At 37.3% G+C, this 21,107-nt stretch overlaps 1 protein-coding gene across 1 annotated transcript in view; it reads right to left on the bottom strand.

Moving 5' to 3' along the window:
* PARD3 (par-3 family cell polarity regulator) overlaps positions 1-21,107 on the bottom strand; it is a 450,917-nt gene that overhangs the window by 10,599 nt on the left and 419,211 nt on the right. The window contains 1 exon segment of the mRNA XM_034070217.1: positions 5,762-5,882. Coding sequence (XP_033926108.1) covers positions 5,762-5,882 — 121 coding nt within the window.

Here is a 21,107-nt window from a genome sequence, read left to right as displayed (position 1 = left end):
GAGAAACTACCTGTGGAGAGGCTGCCCTTCTTAAATTTGGTTTCCCCTCTGAAACTATTGGGGTAGGAGAAACAGCAGTTTAGGTCCTAAGGTATTCTTTGTCTACTGAAATGCTCCATTAGGTATCACCTAATACCTTGAATAAAATATCCTGAAAGAGACTCTTAAAATGGATTCATAATAGAAAGAATTAATATGCTACTTTTCTTTCTTATTAATGGGTTGAGTAATTTTACATAATTTATAGCCTGACATAAAATTTAAAATGTTTGCTTTGAATATAGTCTGCTATTAGTTTCCCAGGTAAAATTAATATGCTACAGTTGAAGGTACAGCAATAAAAATCACATTTTTGGTTTTCTGAAGGAATTCATTATGGCTTTGAATAGGTCAAGGATGCGAATACAGGGATCATAGAATCATAGAATAGTTAGAGTTGGAAAGGACCTTAAGATCATCAAATTCCAACCCTTCTGCCATGGGCAGGAACACCTCACACTAAACCATGTCACCAAAGTCTATGTCCAACTTGGCCTTGAACACTGCCAGGAAATGAGCATTCACAACTTCCCTGGGCACCCCATTCCAGTGCCTCACCACTCTTACAGTAAAGAACTTCTATCCAGTCTAAACTTCCCCTGTTTAAGTTTTAACTCATTAGCCCTTGTCCTGTCACTACAGTTCCTAATGAAGAGTCCCTCCCCAGCATCCCTGTAGGCCCCCTTCAGATACTGGAAAGCTGCTATGAGGTCTCCATGAAGCCTTCTCTGCTCCAGGCTGAACAGCCCCAACTTTCTCAGCCTGTCTTCATAAAACAGGTGCTCCTGTCCCCTGATAATCCTCGTGGTCCTCCTCTGGAATTTCAACAGCTCCATGTCCTTTTTATGTTGAGGACACCACAACTGTAGAGAATACTCCAAGTGAGGTCTCACAAGAGCAGAGTAGAGGGGCAGGATCACCTCCTTTGACCTGCTGGTCATGCTGCTTTTGATGCAGCCCAGGATACGATTGGCTTTCTGGGCTGTGAGCACACACTGAAGCCAACTCATGCTCATTTTCTCATCGACCAACACCCCCAAATGCTTCTCCACAGGGCTGCTCTGAACCTCTTCTCTGCCCAACCTGTAGCTGTGCCTGGGATTGCTCCCACCCAGGTGTAGGACCTTGCACTTGGCATGGTTAAACTTCATGAGGTTGGCATCAGCCCACCTCACAAGTGTGTCAAGGTTCCTCTGGATGGCATTCCTTCCCTCCAGCGCATCAACCGAACAACACAGCTTGGTGTCATCGGCGAACTTGCTGAGGGCACACTCAATCCCACTAGGCACGTCAGCGACAAAGATGTTAAACAAGACCAGTCCCAATACCGATCCCTGAGGGACACCGCTCGTTACTGGTCTCCAGCTGGACATTGAGCCATTGACCACAGCTCTTTGCATGCAGCCATCCAGCCAGTTCTTTACCCACTCAGTGGTCCACTTATCAAATTGATGTCTCTCCAATTTAGAGACAAGGATGTCATGTGGGATAAGGGAAAAGTACAATAAATTTAAAAAAAAGATTTTTTCTTTAAATCTGTCTTTGAGACAAGATCTGCACACCAACAGCCAACAGAAAAAACCCCACATAGTCTGTATATTTTCTGAGCACCTATCTATCAGTCCATGCCTAAATATGTTATTAAGACTTCTGGGACTTTATGAAATTTGTGGAATTACTTATGTTTCATGATTTTTGTGCATATAAATAAAGCTATACTCAGACAAGTCAGGTAGTAGATTTATTTTGACCCAGTTAGCTTTTCTCTTCAGAAAAAGTAAAATCTTTTTATTTGATTCCTAGAAACCAGAGTTTGCTGGTCCCTCAATTCCTGTTTTCTCCCACCTTCCAAATAGGTCCAGGATGTATTTGTGAATTGAATTTGCTGTTTTCCATTTTTAGAGCTGATTATTTTATTAAAGATGAAGAAATGAACCACCAACGTTTGTCCCCCAGCATCTTTGGGGGGCTTTTTGATTGTTGGTGTGCTTCTACAAGCAGGGCAGGTAAGCAGTTGTAATGTTTTCAGTGGATTTAATATGCTTTGTTTTGAAACTGGATTGTTCACTCCCATGACATTTGGGCTATAATGCTGTGGTTTTGTTATTGAAGGTGGGGATCTGTTCATTAAGATGTGACTAGGCAAAAAACAAGATATGGAACAAAGTACAATCAAAATCCCCCCAACCCCAGGACTGGTACAAGGAAGGATAAACCTCAGCAGACCCAATACTACCCTGAAAAGAACAAAACCATAGGCTCACCTTCAGAACCAAACAGAAGAATCAGCCACACAAGAATCCTTGCATTGGTATAAAATACCATAGCAACAGCAAGGGCCTTAAATATTAGCAGACATACTGTGATTCCATGCAATTCTGCATGCCCAGATACACCTTTCTGCAAACTCTGACTGGACTTAACACCAGCTGGATTAAAATGGATTAATAATATTTTATGTTATTTTTCTTTCTTTTTTTTTTCTCCCATGTAACATCAGGCATATAGCACTGCCCTTGAAACCCTCTTGTACCTTTGTGAGTTTTGAAACACCAAACATAAAAAAGCAATGCAAGAGAAAAAAACATATAAAGCCTGAGAAAGTTATCTTAAAATAAACAAATGCAAAAGCACCTTCCATAAAGCTTTGACTCAGCTGCAGAACTAGTAGATTTTAGAGATGGCTAAATATTGCAACAGTCAGTTATTAAACCTTAACAGTCTGTCATTCAAATGGCCTTGAGCAGAAACGTCACGCTACTTAATAGACGGTGTCATCGCATTCCATCACTATCACTTCTTGTGTCTGTTAAGCTGCCTGTGTGTGAACACTCATAGGCAGTCAAGTGGTTTGTTTACTGACAGGGCAAACACAGCCGGGCAAAAAGTCCAGCTCTGTCACATTGCTCATGTACAGAGAAAGAGCCTTCACCTGATGGGCACAGCCAGAAAAGGATGGGGTCAGGCAGCGGTCCCTCTGCCATTCGTATCGCTCAGAGCAAGCATGATGTAGTGCTCCATGGTATGGAGATCTGTCTCTAACCCATGGAGGAGACTGGAGGTATTTGTCACAAGTATCTGGACTCCTGTGTCACAGGCCATTAATACCCTGGGATGGATTGGAGTTGGTGATGTTCACAGGATCATTTCGATAATATATTAGCAGGTTTCTGAGCTATTGAGCTCCTCTGAATATCCTCAGAGCTGCCAGATTTCCATCAGTATCCATTACTTATACTGCAAAGTTTGTGTTCATTTGCAGTTCTTTAAAGTAACCAATAGTCCCACATCACATCAGCACTTTGTTCCCTATCCTCAACCCTCCCATCAGCTTGTTAATGAGAAATGCAAACTACTTATCACCTCATAGCACACACTTCTCTGTGGATGGATTTTTCTTCTCTTTCTATCCAAACCAGGTCAGAGTTGGCTGCTGTCCTGCAGCTCAGATGCCTCTCTGGACGTAAAGCCTGTTGTTTATGTCGGCTGTGCAACCCATCTCCCTCAGGTGAAAACACACTTTTCAACAACAGTCCACACACAGGTGCACTTTTCATTGCTGTGGTTTGTAACCAACAGCTTACAGATGGAGAAGACTGAAAAGATGTTGATAAATGTATCTAAGTATTTTCCTGCATGCCTATTGCAAACCATTTTTGCATTTTTTTGTGTCACTGGTATTTAATGATACATCTGGATCTGTTTTGAGAGGATATCTTAGCAAAGTCCATCATTTTAGACTAATAGGTTAAAGTAATACACACTCCTTAAGAAAGAGGGTTATGACTCCTTAACACTGAAATGACTGTGAACTGCTGAAATGGATGAGATCATTGGTTTATCCTTTCCAAGCACTGTGATCTCAAAAGGCTGAAGTACATGATGGAAAAAAAAAAAAAGATTCAAAAATGCTCCAGGCCAATATTTTAGGTACTTATCTGAAATAAAACATTTGGTCACCTATGTATTTAACAACAGAGCAGCTTCTACAAAGCCACAATGAGCTTCAGAATTAATATTAATACATTAAGCTGAATTAATCACTTTGAGCTCATTTGCATGATCTGTAGAAGTGGGGTAAACAGAGAGATTCCATTTGTTTGAATAAGAGAAAAAGGAAAGGTCAGTGTTCTGACCCACAATTTAGGAAATTATTCCATTCCTAAGGTAATCAGCCTGTCATCCAAATAATTCCCTCCTCACCCATTACAAGAAACTATAATAAAAGCCAAGTTGCCTGTCTAAAGTTGCTATGGCATTTAGATATACAAAAATTTGGCCCATGACCTTCAGTAGTTAAGTTCCCAGGTCTTCAAGGGTGCAAGTTTTTCTCATGCATAGTTTTCCCAAGAATGCTGCTTAAATCTCTCAATTTGAAGAACTAAACAGCAGTTGATATACCTAATGGAAAATGCCTCCTACACCCAGCCCTCTTTCACCCCAAAACTGTTACACTATAACTGTGATGAGCTATCACACTATCTTCACATCAAATCGAAAATATCTAGTAATAAAAATATGTGTATTTGGGGTTTTTGTGTTTTTTTTTTTTAATTCAATATCAGACAAGGTTAGAGGTTTTCTAACATGGGAAAAGAGAAACCTATATCCTGATACACTATGTTAAACAGTGCTAGGTTATTTAGGGCTACATTTACCTTTGTTCCTCTCCATGCTGCATGTCGAAAATACCACAGGTTCAAATTAATGAGTTTAAAACTGACAAAGACACAAAGACCCAACAGAAGTAAAAAAATCTATATCCACCACAATAGGCAAACAAGGATGACATATGTATTATGATGCATATGGCTGTTCTCAGTGACACACAGATGCAGATCTTCGGCTATTTCCACCTTGGTGTCATGTGCTTCATAATGCTAAGTAACAATAACCCATCAACTACACCTGCTTCAGAGGAAGCTGTGAGAGATTCTACTGCTGTCATCATACAGCTCCTTCTTTTCTGGGAATGCAAGCCAATTGTTCACTGTCCTTACTGTGGAATTTTAAACAAAATACAATGAGATATTTGTCCCATATTTAAAGGATCCTAATTTAGGATATGTAACTGATTAAAAAGCAACATAGATTCATTTGTTATGTTAAACAAGGTAAGCACATGGATTTACGTAACTGCATCACTTTGCTAGATCAGATCGAACTGGATTTAAATTATTATTTAGGATGCATACCTTGAGACAGAACTGTCTTGGCTAATACAAGTGGCGAAGGGGTACTATTGTGAAGCATGTCTCTCCTTTTTTACTGTGAAAATACATAACTCTTCCTCTCAAGGCAAAGAACTAATCACAGTGATTTATCTTCAGAGGCAATACTATTTACAAAGTTACATGTTTTCTGTAAATTTTTTATTGTTAGTATGTATTTTAGTCTGATTTAAAAAAAAAAACAAAAAAAACCCAAACCCAAAATATCACAATAATTAATATTGCCTTTCAGGCAAAAACAATCCAATCCAAGTAATAATTCACAGAGTCAAGGGTCTAAACATTGAGGAAATAATGCTAGATGCACAGAGGACAGATGGCTGAAGAAGTTTAAAAATGAAAAAAACATCAAGGAACCAAAGATTAGGATAACAGAAAGGGCAAAAGGGTGGAAGCAGAGGACCTGTGATCGTATCAGTCTGCTCCCAGCCAGCCTGGGAACAGCAGGAGTCAGCTAACCTTGCCAGATTTGAGAGGCTCTGTCCACTTACCCATGGTTGCTCGAAACTGTAAGTACGTCTCCTGTCTTCCACGTCCTCATCTTGCTTTGCTTGCTGAAACTCTTGTCTCAGGCGCTGTATCCGGTCATGATTGTTAGGGGTTGATCTGTTGCTAGAAGAGGGAGAATGAAAAAGATCAGTATACTTGGGAGTTGCCATCTGTGACTGTAATTTCTTAGCACAGGACTGCTATTACAGTGCAGGAGTACAGGTGCAAAAATAATTCCCAAGCATTTACTACAAAGTTCTTTAGTCTTTTAAAGGTGATTAATGCTGTTTGACTTATAAAGAGACTCAGGTGGTATAAGGGTAAAATGAATGAGACTATCCCTAAAAATCATCAAATGTTGTGTGCCTCTTTTCAGTGAATGCTACTACTAGAAATTAAGAGGAATGGATGTGCTAGTATCAGACTTAACATAAAGACAAGTTAAAAGTCCTAATGATCTCTGCTACTGAATAAACATGAAAGATACTTTTTCCCAGTCAGTAAACTATGGCACTGCCAGAACTTTATTCATATGAAATTCATTACAAAGTCTGAAGACTCTACCTATATAAAATTTTATTATTTTCCCCAGTCAATAAAAGCCTGTCATCCCTTAGCTCTGTTTTTAACAGGTCTTTTATAAGCTAATCAGTCTGAAAGCACTAAAAGGCTTGGGGGCCAGTAAAACCAAATCCGTTTGACAATGCCATAGGCAGGAACACATCCAGGCAGCAGATGGGCACTGGCTGGGCTGGAGAAGACTCAGTCCTGGATGTACCGCTACGTACAAGCACAACCACAGCCTTGAGTTCTTCAAACCCATCAGTTTTTCCATGATTCCTGTTGCAGGTCTCTATAGTACACATTTATGTGAAACCATAATGAAATACATACAGGAGTGACTTATTTCATAGGGTGGAGGAAAAATTGATATTTATCAATATCATTGCAGTTTTCCCAGCTGTGCGGCTCCCATCTGAGCCCTACAACCCCCGCCATATTTCATGCATGTTAATATGGGCATCACAAGAAGCCTGACAAACATGTTGTATCAAGTCTAACTAGAAGCATTTTATTCTCTTATTATGGCCTTCTTAAGCCCTATATTTTATTGTTTATTTCCTAATGAGGAAGGACAGCTATTACTTTGTTTCAAAAGAGAAATCTGCAGGGAGACAATGGAAAGCAATTCCATAGATTCCTGTTCTTGGACACATGGTACAATAAACCACAGTGAATTTATATCCCATATCTTCTCTCATATGAAAAGAGATGATTCTGGAATCTATTTGTGACTGGTTTACATGTCTTTTGAAACTGGTAGGTGCAGTGGATTGGAGGAGGTAGATGTTTGAGACGTTACCTAGCACTCTTTTCAGTGCCATTAAATGGAACTTATCAGTGTTTTGTTAGCCAAACAGAAAAATTAGCATGGTTCTAGCAAAGGCTATTTTTTTAAGAGGTTTACGGTTTGTTTTAGGCTGTTTTTGAGTTTTGGGTTTTGTTTTTTTTTCTCCTTGTCTTTGAAGATGAGAGCAGAGAAAAAGCATGAATTTGGGGAAGCCCTTCCTCCCTTCCTTTCTCCCTCCCTCCCTCCCTCTCTCTTTTCTTTCTTTCCTTCTTTCCTTCCTACCTCCCTTCCTCGGAAGCTTTAAGAAATACTTTATTTTTAATGGAAATGCAAATTTCCATTTTGAAAAGCACAGTTAAAGGAAAGCTTTATTTAGAACAGGTGTAAATTAAACATTGTGGCTCTTTCATAATTTCCATTTCATTATAGGTGTATTGCTAATTTTACTTCCTTAATTCAACTTAATTTTGTGAAACAGCTTATGTTATTTAAATGTATTCCTTATTGTCAAATTCTGCACAGCTTTACTATACAACCACTTGTTTTTCCCACGCATTGCTGTACACTGCACATTTTATATGCAATCACTGCAATCCAGTACAAGACATACAAAACATTTTTAAATGGTCTGCTGATTTTTAAAACTGGTGTTGTTAAGCTAATAAATAAGTAGTCCAAGACTTTCTACACAGACAGTGTTTTCTGTAAGTTGCTATTAAATGTAGCAAAGTATTTTAAGTATTTGTATTTTAGGTATAAGAACACATTTGAAAGAGAAATGCCATTGATCTTCACTGCAAAATTACTAGAAAAGCACTATATATAGACACCTTGTGGTACTGAAGATGACAGGTAAATAATCAGCCTTCCTTAATCAAAGTTGTTTCAAACTCTAAGGGATGAGGAGCAAAGGAAAACCATTAGGTAAACCCACAAAGTACTGCACTAAAACCTGTGCATTATAGGGAACAGAAACTACTAACCCCAAAATGGACTACTGGAAGGGTTATTACAGATCTGAGAACTTCTGCACATTTTGGGATTGTTATTCATTAAAACATGTACATCAGCAGAGGAATAGCATACAAATGCAGTGTCTATGCCAGAAAGTCAAAATTCATGTCTATTCCCAAACATCAAATTCATGAAATTATCATCCTTACACTGGAGAGATGAACAGCATCCAGACCTATGAAGAACTTATTCTAATGACAAAACAAAAAACCCCACCAAAAAACATACTCCCCCCCAAAAAAACAAACCAACCAAACAAAAAACCAAACAAAACAAAAAAAAACCCCACCAGAAAACGAAAGGAAGAGAGAAAAGAAAAAGAAAAAAGAAGTCAGGCTAATTTAAGAAAAGTTATTAGAAGGTTTTATAATGGCAGAGAAGATAAATCTTTTAACAATATTTCTATTTTATATGAAAAGCAAGAGACATGACCCAAACTTAGAAATTTGCAAAAAGAACTGATATATATATATAAAATTACTATTTCACAGAAAATAAAGAGCTAAATTTAAAGAAAAATAGAACACTTTTGTATATACTCAGATTTCCTTGTGCTCAAAATGTTTGTGAGACACAGAAAGTGAAGTCAACTCAGCAGTTTTATCACAAAAAAAAAAAAAAATGTTTTTATTTAGAAGACAAAAAAACAAAAGGGAAACAGCTAAAGAATGTCTAAGGTACTTTTAAGAAAAGATTATTTGAGGGCTTAGACTATATCTCAGGTTGACTTCCTTTCATTTCCATTTTCCTCTCAACCTTGCTCTGATTCTTTAAGTTAATTATAGCTGCCCTAACCTTCCCACTAGTGAAGCCTTGTACATCTCCAGCCTGGCCCACCATACTGTCTCCTGTTTCTTTTCATGCCTCTCTTCATCCAGTTAATTTTACCATCGTGTTTTTTTGCAATGTTTTTTATGTCTCCAGCAGCACTTCCAGTGCACTCAGTGAGTACTTGGTACACCTGCTTGATACATCATTCAACTCCCGAACAACAATTACTGGTTTCAGAAGAGCAAAATGAAAAAAATAATAATCCTGATAAAAAAACTGTCACAAATAAAATTTTGGGGTCAAAAGGACATACCTAACTTTATTTCTTTTCAGGGCCAGAGATGTTGTTTTAGCTACAACTCTTTGTGTAAGTCATATCATTATCGCTTGGGACAGATCTAAGCAAATCATATCCACTGTGAAGAGTCCTTAAACAGTCTAAAGCAAAATGAATTTTGACTTAGTAGATGAACTTATCCATGGCAATTAGGGTCATATCAACAGACTACTAGGATCAGGGCTGCAGGTGTTCCAGCTGCTTAAACTCCCTTTTGACTCTTGTGGTTGTATGGTGCAAGTGCTCAAGTTTAATTAATTAGCCATGTTTTGTTTGAGATTTTCATTCAAATGAACTGAAAATCTGAAGGTAAATTCACCTCTAAGAATACTAGCAGGAAGGAAGGAGTTCAACTTGAAATCTATGCAAAGTTTATTGAAGATTTGACCTATGCTAGTTTTAAACTTTTTAGCAAAACTGGAATTTCAGCTCTGTACAGTAACCACAGCTTGTCCAGACAACCTTTCGCTATGTCTACTTAATAACAGAATGGCTGTGAACTCATAGAAGGCAATTAGCACCTCTTAGCACTGGATGCAAGTTATCTTTTTCTATCATTGTTAAATGTTCTTAAAAGAAATAAAAATCAAGGAAAGGTTTTTAGGGCCAAAGTTAACTTGGGTTGCAAAGCAGCTGGGCTTCCTTGTATCACATCTCTTCTTGGCACCCCACTGCCTTCCATCTGCAGATGGCACATTTCACAATCAGCTATTTTGTGAGCGCTGCTTTAAAACACACAGTTGCCAGCACAGACTAAAAATGCAACTGTAAGCAAGGCTTAGATAGGCCAGAGCTGTCACATATTTCCAGAAACAAGCAGCCACAGCAATGGCCATCAGAGTCTCAGATCATTAAGCAACATCTCAGTGTGATGTCATGCACTGATGTACAGAGTTGTAATCCTTTCAAAACAGACAGATTTTCAGTGTGATGAAGTAGATACAAACATGCTACTGAACAGGGATGACTAGAGCTTTGGGGAAAAAAAAAAAAGAGAAAAACTGGCCTGCAAAATCATGGAGAACGGTCTTAATAACATCACCAGGCAGTGGCAACATGACTAGAATAATAAAAAGGTTAGTAAACAATGTTCTTTACACCTTCAAATCTTTTAACACAGATTTAAGCTGCCAGGGACTCACTGGCCTGACTGGCTGCTTAGATCTCTGGATAGCAGTTATAAAACACAGATGGGTTCTTATCTACTTCAAGCTAGCAAATACCTATCACCTATTTGTATCAAATAAATTCCTTTCTGTTTAGACAGATTACTCGCTTCATACTAAAAATCAAGAGCTGAATTTGAGTCTACTTTTGACTACAGGTAGAAAAGAGCAGAAAAAGAGTTTATTTCTATCCCATTGAGAATTAATGATATCCTTTGGTGGCTGTGCCATAGTTGGCAGAATGAATCCATGCCAAAGTTCAGGACTACCTGAGTGTCTACAAAATGGACCCCTTCCTTCTTAGCTTGAGCAGGATGAAAACAACCAAACAGAAAGGAGAGTGAAGATAATCCAATATAAAGGTTTCTGCTACATTTACTGAAACTCAAGCACCCTCTTGCCACGGTGCTTAACTCCAAGCAGATGGATTTGTCTGTTTCAGATGGCCCTTGAGGGTGGATAAGCAAAAACTGTCAAGTTGCTACAAAAAGTCATGGACACAAAATGAAATGAAAGCATAATCTTTACCAGGTTTAAAGTTAGCACCATATTCCAATGCATGGGTTTCTGGTCTGTTCACTTTAAACAGATTTGTTAATTGTCAGTGACACAGGTAACTGTACCCACACATTGTGGGGTTGATGTGAGCTGAGCAGGGATGGAGTCCGCACCATCTGTTACCTGCAATCAGCTTGCCAGAGCAGGTTCATCTTTTTCTGTTACTTTGTTCTATTGTTTATTTTTTGATATCTAAATACATGTCCTCAAGCTTAAATTAGTGTAACTGATTTGGCTGGTCCTCTCGTCCCAGTGTGCCCTACATACGGTCCTTCTCTGAGACATCAGGGAATAGAATTGTCACAAACATAGGGATAGTAACACATATAGATGTGGTACACAAAGAAGAGCAACCACATAGGACATCATACAAAAGAGCTTTTGCGTGATTACAATCAGTCTGAGAAAAAAATTGGCAGAGGAAGAGTTCAAATTAGTTAGACTACAAATGTAGCACAGTGCAGTTCTAACCTGGAAGAAGGCATAGAAAAGTTTATCCAATACTAGTTTCATTTTTTTTAAGCGTCAAAGAATTTATTATGAATAAGGCATCAAAAGGTGAGGAAGAGGTGTAAAAAACCCCAAAATGTATCAATTACAAAACTGCAAATAAAAATAGCTTCTCTGCACAAGCTTCATTAAGTTTTATCAGCTAGTATCTTGGGGTTTTACAATCAAACCACAGGTCATAAATTCACAGTAAATCCCCCATATGTTCACCAAACACCTGAATTCAATTTCTCTTCTAGTTGTAAGAAATGGAATGTGCTGCTCAAATTAATTATGCATGCAAAGTAAGTTTCTAACAAGGGCAGCTTCTTGCATGATGAAGGGTATAGAGCCTATCTGAAATTTCCCCCCCAGATCTCTTTCAATCTTGGCTCATTTCTACTGTTCACAGGGTTATAAAAATCCTTCCTATTGCCATTTCATATTTGCTGAATGAAGACAGAGCATTATATATCCTTTAAAGTCTGAAGGTTTTAAAGGCAGCTCAATTCAGGGATTGGCTTAATGTGACAGGCAAGATGTAACAGGTTACCTGCACACATACCTACACACTCCAGCATATTAATTCCATCAAAACAAGGATTTAAACCTTAGGATTTATGTCAATATGTATGCATGTGAAATCAGCCCATCAGGAAGTTTTATGTCATTCCCAGTTTACCTTCACAGTGATAATCACCAACCCCAATGCACAAAGAAGTTCTGCAATTCCACCAATTAATTTCCAAACTTTGACATTGTGATTTGTTGAGCATTTCACACTGATTTCAAAAGAGTAAATCATTAAAAATCAAAACCATCTCTATTCTCTGGGTTAAATAGGTAATCTCAAATGCTCTTAATTCCGCACTTGCTTCTGATGCAATGGCCATAAACAATGCGGAGAGCTGGAGCCGACAGGGAGGTCACTTAACCGCAACAGTCTCTTCAAACTCTCCAGACTAGATTTCACTTCAAGTCCCTCTGTGACCATTCTGTAGCAGGGCCATCATTTTACAACCAGTGAAATCTGAAGAATGTACCCAAGACCCTTTTTATTGCCACCATCACTCTTCCTTATTAGCCTGTCAGAGCCTACACACCGGAGAAAGAAATCCAGTCTTACTTTTCAGGAGAATTCTTCCACTAAAAAGAAAAGCAGAGATTTTAGGGGTTTGCTATAAACATCTGAAAACAGATACTCAGCTACTAGGTTATCACACAGTCTAAGTCTTACTTTGGAGCTGTTAGATTTTGCAGATATAAGCCAAGCCAATTTTCAGCCACACACAACTTGTTATAGCCATTGTAAAGGGTAAAAAAAATTAAAAAGAGAATGCCACATGAAACCTGAAAGAAAATACGTGACATCTCACTGTGAATTTCTTGTGAAGGTGTATGAAAATGGCAGAAATGCAAATACAAAGATTTAATAAATCATGGGAAAAGAAAATAAACCAAAAATATTGGTGATCAAGCAAAGGAGAAATTTGCATTTTTTATGGTAAATGAAATACAAAATTACTTCAAAGGCAGGCAGGGAGAAGCTGGCTCTGACCTTCTAAGTATCTTCCTGTACTAACTGGAACAGACAGACAATGATGACTCCAGTGCTGTTAGGTCTGATGAACATCCACAATTAGGCACCATGGGCTATTTTGTGTCAACATGACGATTGCCTGGCATAGTAATACAAAGGCATTTAACAAAGACCACAGGGAAGCAATCCTCTCTTGGACCTAGCTAGTAATTCTGTGCCAGCAGAAGGGATCATCGGAGAGATCCCAAGTGGGCTTCAGGCCATGTCAGCCTTTGTTTCTGTTTAAGCTAATCCAGCTGCTTTGCTGGAAGCTATTCGAGGGAAAGTTCCCTCTGATCTCCTCTCTGGATGAGAAGTGGGGGCAGAAATCTTCAGCAGAGGGGCTGCAACAAGCACCTAGGGAACAATAAGTTCTTAAAGCAGGGTGGCTATTTGCAAAAAGGAACATCTGTCCATAGCTAACACCACATGTGTAGTGTGAATGTTGTTACGTAGGTACAACCCAGCTCGCTTCAGCTCACTTACACGAGTCAGCTACGGCTGTGTGGTAACACTGTATTTTACAGTATAGAATCTGCTTCAGAGTCAGACTCTAGACAACACTAGGGTGGAGAAAAAGATCTCATCTTTTCATGGAAGGAGTCTAAAGACACAAAAAAGAGGGGAAAAAAATCTCAATTGTACCATTTGATTTGAAGGACTCATCGAAGCTGAGTCATATTTTATTCAAATAATGCACCATTACACTGTGTAAATGGCAAAATTTATCTGTTTCAATGCAAAACTGCTCATCTTCTTTAAAAGGCATTTAGATGTCGCTTAATGCCTTGACATAACTTATACTGGAAACCCCAAAAATATTTTATGTTGCTTTGTTTCTCTTTAACCACAGAAAATGCTTAGAAATAGGTACCAGGTTGTTGCAGCTATCAAAACACAACGGAACTTTTTGACGCTTGTGAACACTTACCCTCTCTAGAAATGACATCTTAAAGTATAGATAAAACTACAGTGTCGAGCAGTACAAGGCTAGGCAAACAGTGATGTATAGACAAAGTTATCTCTTTAAAATGCCTGAATATTTAAGAAGATAATACATTATGCAAAATTCACATGGCTCCCACATCCTTACCAGCCACTAATATGATTACAGTATAACTATTTTTGTGGGACTATTGCATTATAAATCTGCAAATAATATTTTGATTGATTTTACATTTTATCTTATTCTAACTATAGGCTAATTTCCAAGTGTAAAGTGACAAGTTGTCCGTTAAAACCAAACAAAAATGACTGGCCTATGGAAAGCAAGGCTAGGTCAAAACTTCACATGTTTTCTAAAGTCTGAAAATTAGGGAGACTCCCTCTGCTAAAGGCATCAGTAGTAGATCAGAAATTCTATATAAAACACAGAGAGATGTGGAATCATTGCTCTGGTTTTGGCAGTAAATAATCTGCAACCTCTAACAAAACTTTAAATCTGAGTTTACTGTGAAGTATTTAATCTTTTAGTGACTGTGCACACAGTTTCCTGTATGACTAAACCAAGAAAAGATGAAAATCAAAGCTAAGATTGATTACTTGAATTGGTGCCTAAGTTCACATGGCTGTTGCCTTCTTAAGAAGTTGGTCACTAGGATTTATACCAATTAGCACAAAATCGAATTAGGGTTTTTAATTATGTATTATTTCCACGTGAAGATTAAGAAAATTGTGATATGGTATTTTGCAAGCCAACTGATGTATGGATAAATCCTTTCAGCATTTTATTGTAAAGATTAAGATTTTAATAAATAGATGTTTTAATCATGTTTTACCATGCTTAACTTTAAAAATAATCATAAAATCACACTTACATAAAAAAACAAAACAAACAAAAAAACAACCAACCAAAACAAAACAAAAAAAAAAAACCCAAAACAATGCCAGGCAAGCACAGACAAGGACAGCACTTACCTTTTATCAAAAAATTCAGTTTCTTATTTAGTGAGTCAGCTGGAACTCAACTTTTACTACTTAAGTAACTACTTAGTTATTTCACCTAATTTTACTCTTGGAAACACTGTAAATGTCTTTTCCTCAAGAATTGTTTTTCAGACGTACTGTGCATGATGCTCAGTAATTGCTGAGGGCCTCACTATGTTTTGAAAAACTGGATTAGAAATCCTGAATTCTAATATTTACTGTTGTTGGGCTGCTCAGTCTCAACCCAAGTGCAGATTTCGCATGCGTAAAAAAGTGCATTTCTCTTGCTGCAGAAGAAACACAATTTACTTGTAACACCACTTCAGTATCACCAAGACAATTAGCCCGATAAAGGCAACAGAAAAGCAAATTTATTTACCAGAAGGTAAGGTGGGATTTTTCTCAACCAATTTTAATAATCTAAAAGCCAGGTGTGTAGTTAAAACTACTCATCTAGACTCTTTCTAAGGGAAATACAGAGAAATAAGTTACTCTAGAGGACAGTTCATAGAACATCACTTAGGATGCAATTACCTTTGAGAGCTTATTACTTTTCTTTATTGACAAAGAAGACTAAAGGGACAAGCTCAGGCTTAGATGGGTAGCTTTACAGATCTATATTAGGGCAGATGAATCTTATTCTATATGGGGAACTTGGGCTCCACAAATGAATCACCGAATCATCCAAGAAAATGTAGTACTAGGAATGCATGGTAGAAAGTGATGGTCAACTGGCATGGTAGTATAAATCAACAGTTTAATCCTGAGGCAGAAAAATTTATAAGAATGAAATTGGCAAAGTCCCTCAGCCTCTCTGTGTTTGCATTCATATATCCACCAGTCAACAACAGCCTTCTTTAAGAAGTGCTTTTTGAGACCCTGTATAAAGTCTATACAACAACCAGTTCTCATTTACTATAGAATAATTTTAATGGCTCTTTACAGAGTACACTTTGCTACTGATTGTAATTCTCCTTTATAGAGAAAAAAAAACCCAAACCTATGATTTTTAGCTTCTGAAACATATAGCTCATATAGGCCTATATAGCCATGCCTGAGATAAGCCATGGGTTGCAAAATAACAATCTTCTGTGGTTAAGATTTTCTCTGTATGGCTAATTTGTATCTCAACTTTCACATTACTTTAGCAAATGCTATGCAAATGTTGTAAGGTTTTTCTTGAGTAAAGTAATTGCCATATGTGTTTTAGTAAACAGAAAGAAATGAAATATGTATAATAAGTTATTCCACTTAGTATGTCAATTTTATTTTTCATGATATTGGCATTACATTACAAAGTTACTATAGTACTATTTCACGTTGTTGTTCTAGTAGTCGTAGGTTGATAACGTTTCATTTTGACACTGTAATGGTGTCTCTGGGGATTTTGATGAGAACGTGTTTTGACATCATGTTAAAATATATCCAAACTGACACCACTTTATTTTGTCATCATTACCTAGTTTCATCTGGATGTGTAAGATACTGCTTTATTCTGACATCTTTAATTAGGGAGATTTCAGTCCAAATGGCAAGTGCTTAAAAAAAGTTTTGAAGATGCTAAGTGTGGTTATGTAGCATGCATTACTGCCATTCAAACTTGTACTGGCCAGATATCACAAAATATAACAGACTAGTCACATGGTACAGATCCTCAGTCAGATCATAAAACCATGAAAATGCGTTTTCTTCTACAGCATTATAATAAATTTAGTAAATTGGTCTGTAATTCTATTTCAGACATTTCAGGCAGGAGGCCCAGCAGTGAAAACGCTGTTGCAAACCAGAACCGTCTGCTGCCTTTGGAGCATTTGACGTGCACTCACTTCATGAGTCCCTGTATAGAAACCAGAAATTATTTCCTTAACGCTATTAAAAAAGTGAGATTTCTAATTCATAGGGCTTCACTGAAATGGAAATTGCTACATATGTGATTCTAACTAAGGAACAGCAATGCCAATTCCTGTACAGATCTCTAAACCGCAATGCTGTGCTTGAGGTTTAACTAGCACAAACCTGCCTAGATCCACTGAATCCAAATGAGCCTTGAGAGTTTATGGGCACCTGAAGATCTGATCAAGAGTTTTGAAAAGGTTTTAGGGGAAGAAATAATGAATAATTTTGAGCCCTAAGTTTCTTGTTACCAGTATGAAATTCAGGGATTGATTCCGAAGCAATTTGCTACAGAAATGATCTGGTAAGTTATCCCTGGGCTATGAGAAAGATACATGTCATGCCAATTTGAACATGTCTTCTTACAGCAATATCACTCAGTTTCTTCTTTTTGTTATTTACTAGTTCTTCATTCTTTCTCTATAATGAATTAAAAAGCAGTTCTGGGGAAATCAACATATTACATGTACTAAGAATTATATTTATTCAGCACAGCAGCCCAAGTTCTATTTACTAAAATGATTGCTGATAAAATGTCTAATTTTAAACATTAATGCATAAGATTTCTTTGCCATTCAAATCTGATCAAGATTAAAAAATTTCTTCTTTTTGTCCCAGTCTCCTAAAATACGATAAGTATTATCTTATTTCAGAGAGCAAGCTAGAACTGAGACAATCCCTTGATCCCAGTTCATGAATAAAGCACTTAATGGACTGCACTTGTCAAAGGACACACTAAGCATTTGATCTATACAGTAAACAAATGTCTATGCAAAACAACCCCCCAAAACAAAAAATTGCCATTTTTACTCATTAGTTAATATATTTTCTCTTCTCTTTTATTTCAGGATTAAGACACTGAAGGCATTGGTAGGATGACAGAGTCATACTGAGATGAAAACAAAATATCTGAGACAAGTGATGGCAGCAATTTATATATTCCAGGGAAACACTAATTAAGTCAATCTAAAGTTCATATGTAACTATTCTCTAGTAAAAAGAATTAATTGTTACAACACAGAAAAATTGAATTCGTAAACAAATGACAGAAGGCTAAGTTGTACCCTGACATTCTAACGCTCTCCACATCTTCTTTAAGGTTAGTTTATTTTGGGTATGTTCAGTAAAGAGGAACTCCTGTCAGCAGAGATGTAAATGAAGCTATAGAACTGTGAGCCTGCATAACTATGAACACAGCTGACCCAAAGCACTTGATACCTACAAAATGCTCTTTCATGCTCCCAAAAGACGAGATGAAATATTACAAGCTAGTAACTGCGGCTCTTAACATAAGCACACTGCAAAGCCAGTTCCATTTAATGCAAATTATAGATTTGTTTCTACTGGCATTAGCTATTCTTTACTAGCAAGAAAAAAAAAAATAAAGTAGGCTGAACTGAGAGGCCTACAGAGAAGACTATGTTATTTTTAACAAATGTATTTATTAAAAAAGTATTATTTTTTTTCTACGTCTTGAGGTTAAAAGCTCAGTGTATCTCCTTCAATTACCTTAAAAAAATAAGAATTGAAATTAATTTTTTTAATGATCATTTTCAATACAATGATCCTTATTAACACTGTTATATTAGCTGTTAAGTGACAGACTAATGAAACATCAGCACAAAACTGCCCTAGTATTTATGATTAATCTCTGAAATAATCTAATAGTGTATTATTGCCTTTAATTCAAAGCTTATGTTGTAACAGGTCACATTTCACTTTCTGTCATGTGTGACTGCCATGATCCTGTAAAGAGGGCAGCAGAGAAGACATTGCACATCACTTGCATAAGCACTAGCCTTCTCTGAAAATGACAACTTCCCTACAAAAGGTAACAGAAACTCCATGAGTCTCTGTGGGAATTTTCAAAATTAACTAAGGCAAGACATGGCTTCCAGGAAGCAGTTTATATTGCTATGCTGCTGAAATAAAGTTCAGTTCCTGTGAATTTTCCCATTTGAGCTGCACAGTAATTTGCTTTTCATGGAAACCAAAACAAGAAATTAGAGGCTACGTAAGAAAAGAATGATAAATATCCCTAGGAAGCAGGATCCACAAAGATCTGATTTTGCTGCCCTTTTGCTATTTACTTTTTATTACTTTTGCCAGATTTCTGCATCGTTAAGCACTACTCAAATAGCAGGAACTGATCTGCAGCAGGCACTGCATAGATTGCCTACACCCAGCCCTTAAACTAAGATTTTAGTTAAAGAACAGATTGGCTTTTGCACAATGGAGCACATGCACATTTGTCAAATGTTCTTTTTCCGCACAACAAATGGATGCAGTAGGTGATCAGCTCAGTGCCTGCACCTCTATGAACTGCAAAAGAAGCTGTGATACACTGGAATATACTGGAGGCACAGAAACCAGATTAATTAGGTAACAGTAGAATTCTAAAGTCTGAACACCTGAGTGACAGCAATCACCTTACAAATGATACTTGGGAAAATTCTGAAGGATCTACCTATCATCCAAACATATGGAGAGGGCCATGTCAAAGATGCTCACTAGGAGAGGAGCTGACTAGCCCACATGGTATTTACCATGACTATAAAAAGAGAAAAAAAACACCAAAAGACAAAAATTGTGAGTGAAATAACTACAAACTCATTTTCCTATGTTGAGGTCAAGTAGATGTTAAATAGCCATCAGGACTGTAAAAAGGAGAATCCTGCAAGAGCCCCTTCAGCCCCTCCCTTCCTTTGCAGTAGGCAATACTGACTCCAACTATCCCTACATGGAACGGAAAGGGGAGTCAAGGAAGTCAGAGTAGGCAATAGCCTTCATCTGCATTATTTTTACTTTGAGTAAGAGGTAATGTAGAAGCATGAGCAGATCCCCAAAACCATTTGGTGGATTTTTTTTTAACAAAATAGAATGAATTTAAGCCATTGGCACAAATAAATAATAATAGTCTCACGACTCACATAAGACATCCTCCTTTCATTCTCCTCTTGACTGAACCCAAGTCTACCAAGACAGACATAAGCCTGGTTATCTGATTACATTTAAGCAACTATTCTTCCTCTTACTGTGTACAGGTAATTGCTTCTTTTGCAAGGGCTGTAAAAGCCTACATTGAGAGAACAATGCAAGTCATTAGTTCATGGTACTTATTTAAAGTAAACCAAATGTCATTTCTTCTTATATTACAGCTGCGGCTCAATTACTAGAGCCCAATTCAGGTCTCATTTTTCCCAGCTCTATTACTGATAGTAAATTAATGTACAGCAGGCATAAAATGAGCCGAAAACAAAACTTTGGCTATTTTAATTTAAATTCTCATAATGTCAGGTCAAATTTATGTAAATACTTTGGTGAATTGGTTCCTTTACTAGTACCCAGTTTAATTCAAATCAGAGTCTTCTACAGAAGATTAATTAAATATTAATCAAAAGTCCAGGGCAGTCTAAGCTTCTGTTCCATTAACCTAAATGTGACTCCATACAGAACCACAATGCCTTTCCTACCAGCCCCCCTCACCCTATCTTAAAGAAGGCTTTTAGTTTTTTTCCCGTTATGGTGCAACTCCTTGTAAATGCAGACATGCCATTTGCAGTGTATGTTTAAAGGTCATGATTTTTTTTCCTTTTCCAATTAAAGCTGCTCTTAATCACAATTAAGCTTTCAAGAAACAATTATCAGAAGTCAAAACTTTTCTCCATCAATATGTTTAAGAGACGTACAGTGTGCACCCTCTATTACCACTGGTGTCACTGAACTAATTATGTGATGTTAAGGTTCACCTTCTTGGGTGTAAATTTTGGTTTGAGTTGACACTAAAAAGAAACATCAATTTATTAGGAGATAAAACTTGTTCCACAGTAATGGAACAACTGTGTATATAAATTTATTGAAGCTTAATGTTCTCACACATAAAGCAATTAGAGCTTTCTGACAGACAGACTTGCTAAGTATAGTGTGGAGCATATAGTAATATGTAGTTACAGGCACAACATATTTAAGAGTGATCACACAGTGTATATTCTGTACAGTCATATCAATTTCTCAAGACTCTCCAACCCTAGATGTGTTCTTAATTAACATAAATGTACGCTTAAAGTAATGTGAATTTTTTCTCCTCTGTGGAGGAACCTTTTCATGACACATCATTTTACTCATAGACACCTCATGTGCTAAAACTAGGCTTCTCCTTCTGCAGCAATAGATACAGCCTAGTTCCTCTAGGTGGGCTTATTTTATGGTTCTAGAAATAAAGGTGCTTATCCCAAACTCATAAAATAAACTACATTCATCTAGC

This window comes from Melopsittacus undulatus, chromosome 1, assembly GCF_012275295.1.
Source record: "Melopsittacus undulatus isolate bMelUnd1 chromosome 1, bMelUnd1.mat.Z, whole genome shotgun sequence".
Classification (NCBI taxonomy): Eukaryota; Metazoa; Chordata; class Aves; order Psittaciformes; family Psittaculidae; genus Melopsittacus; species Melopsittacus undulatus.
This window is presented reverse-complemented; position numbering and strand designations above follow the sequence as displayed.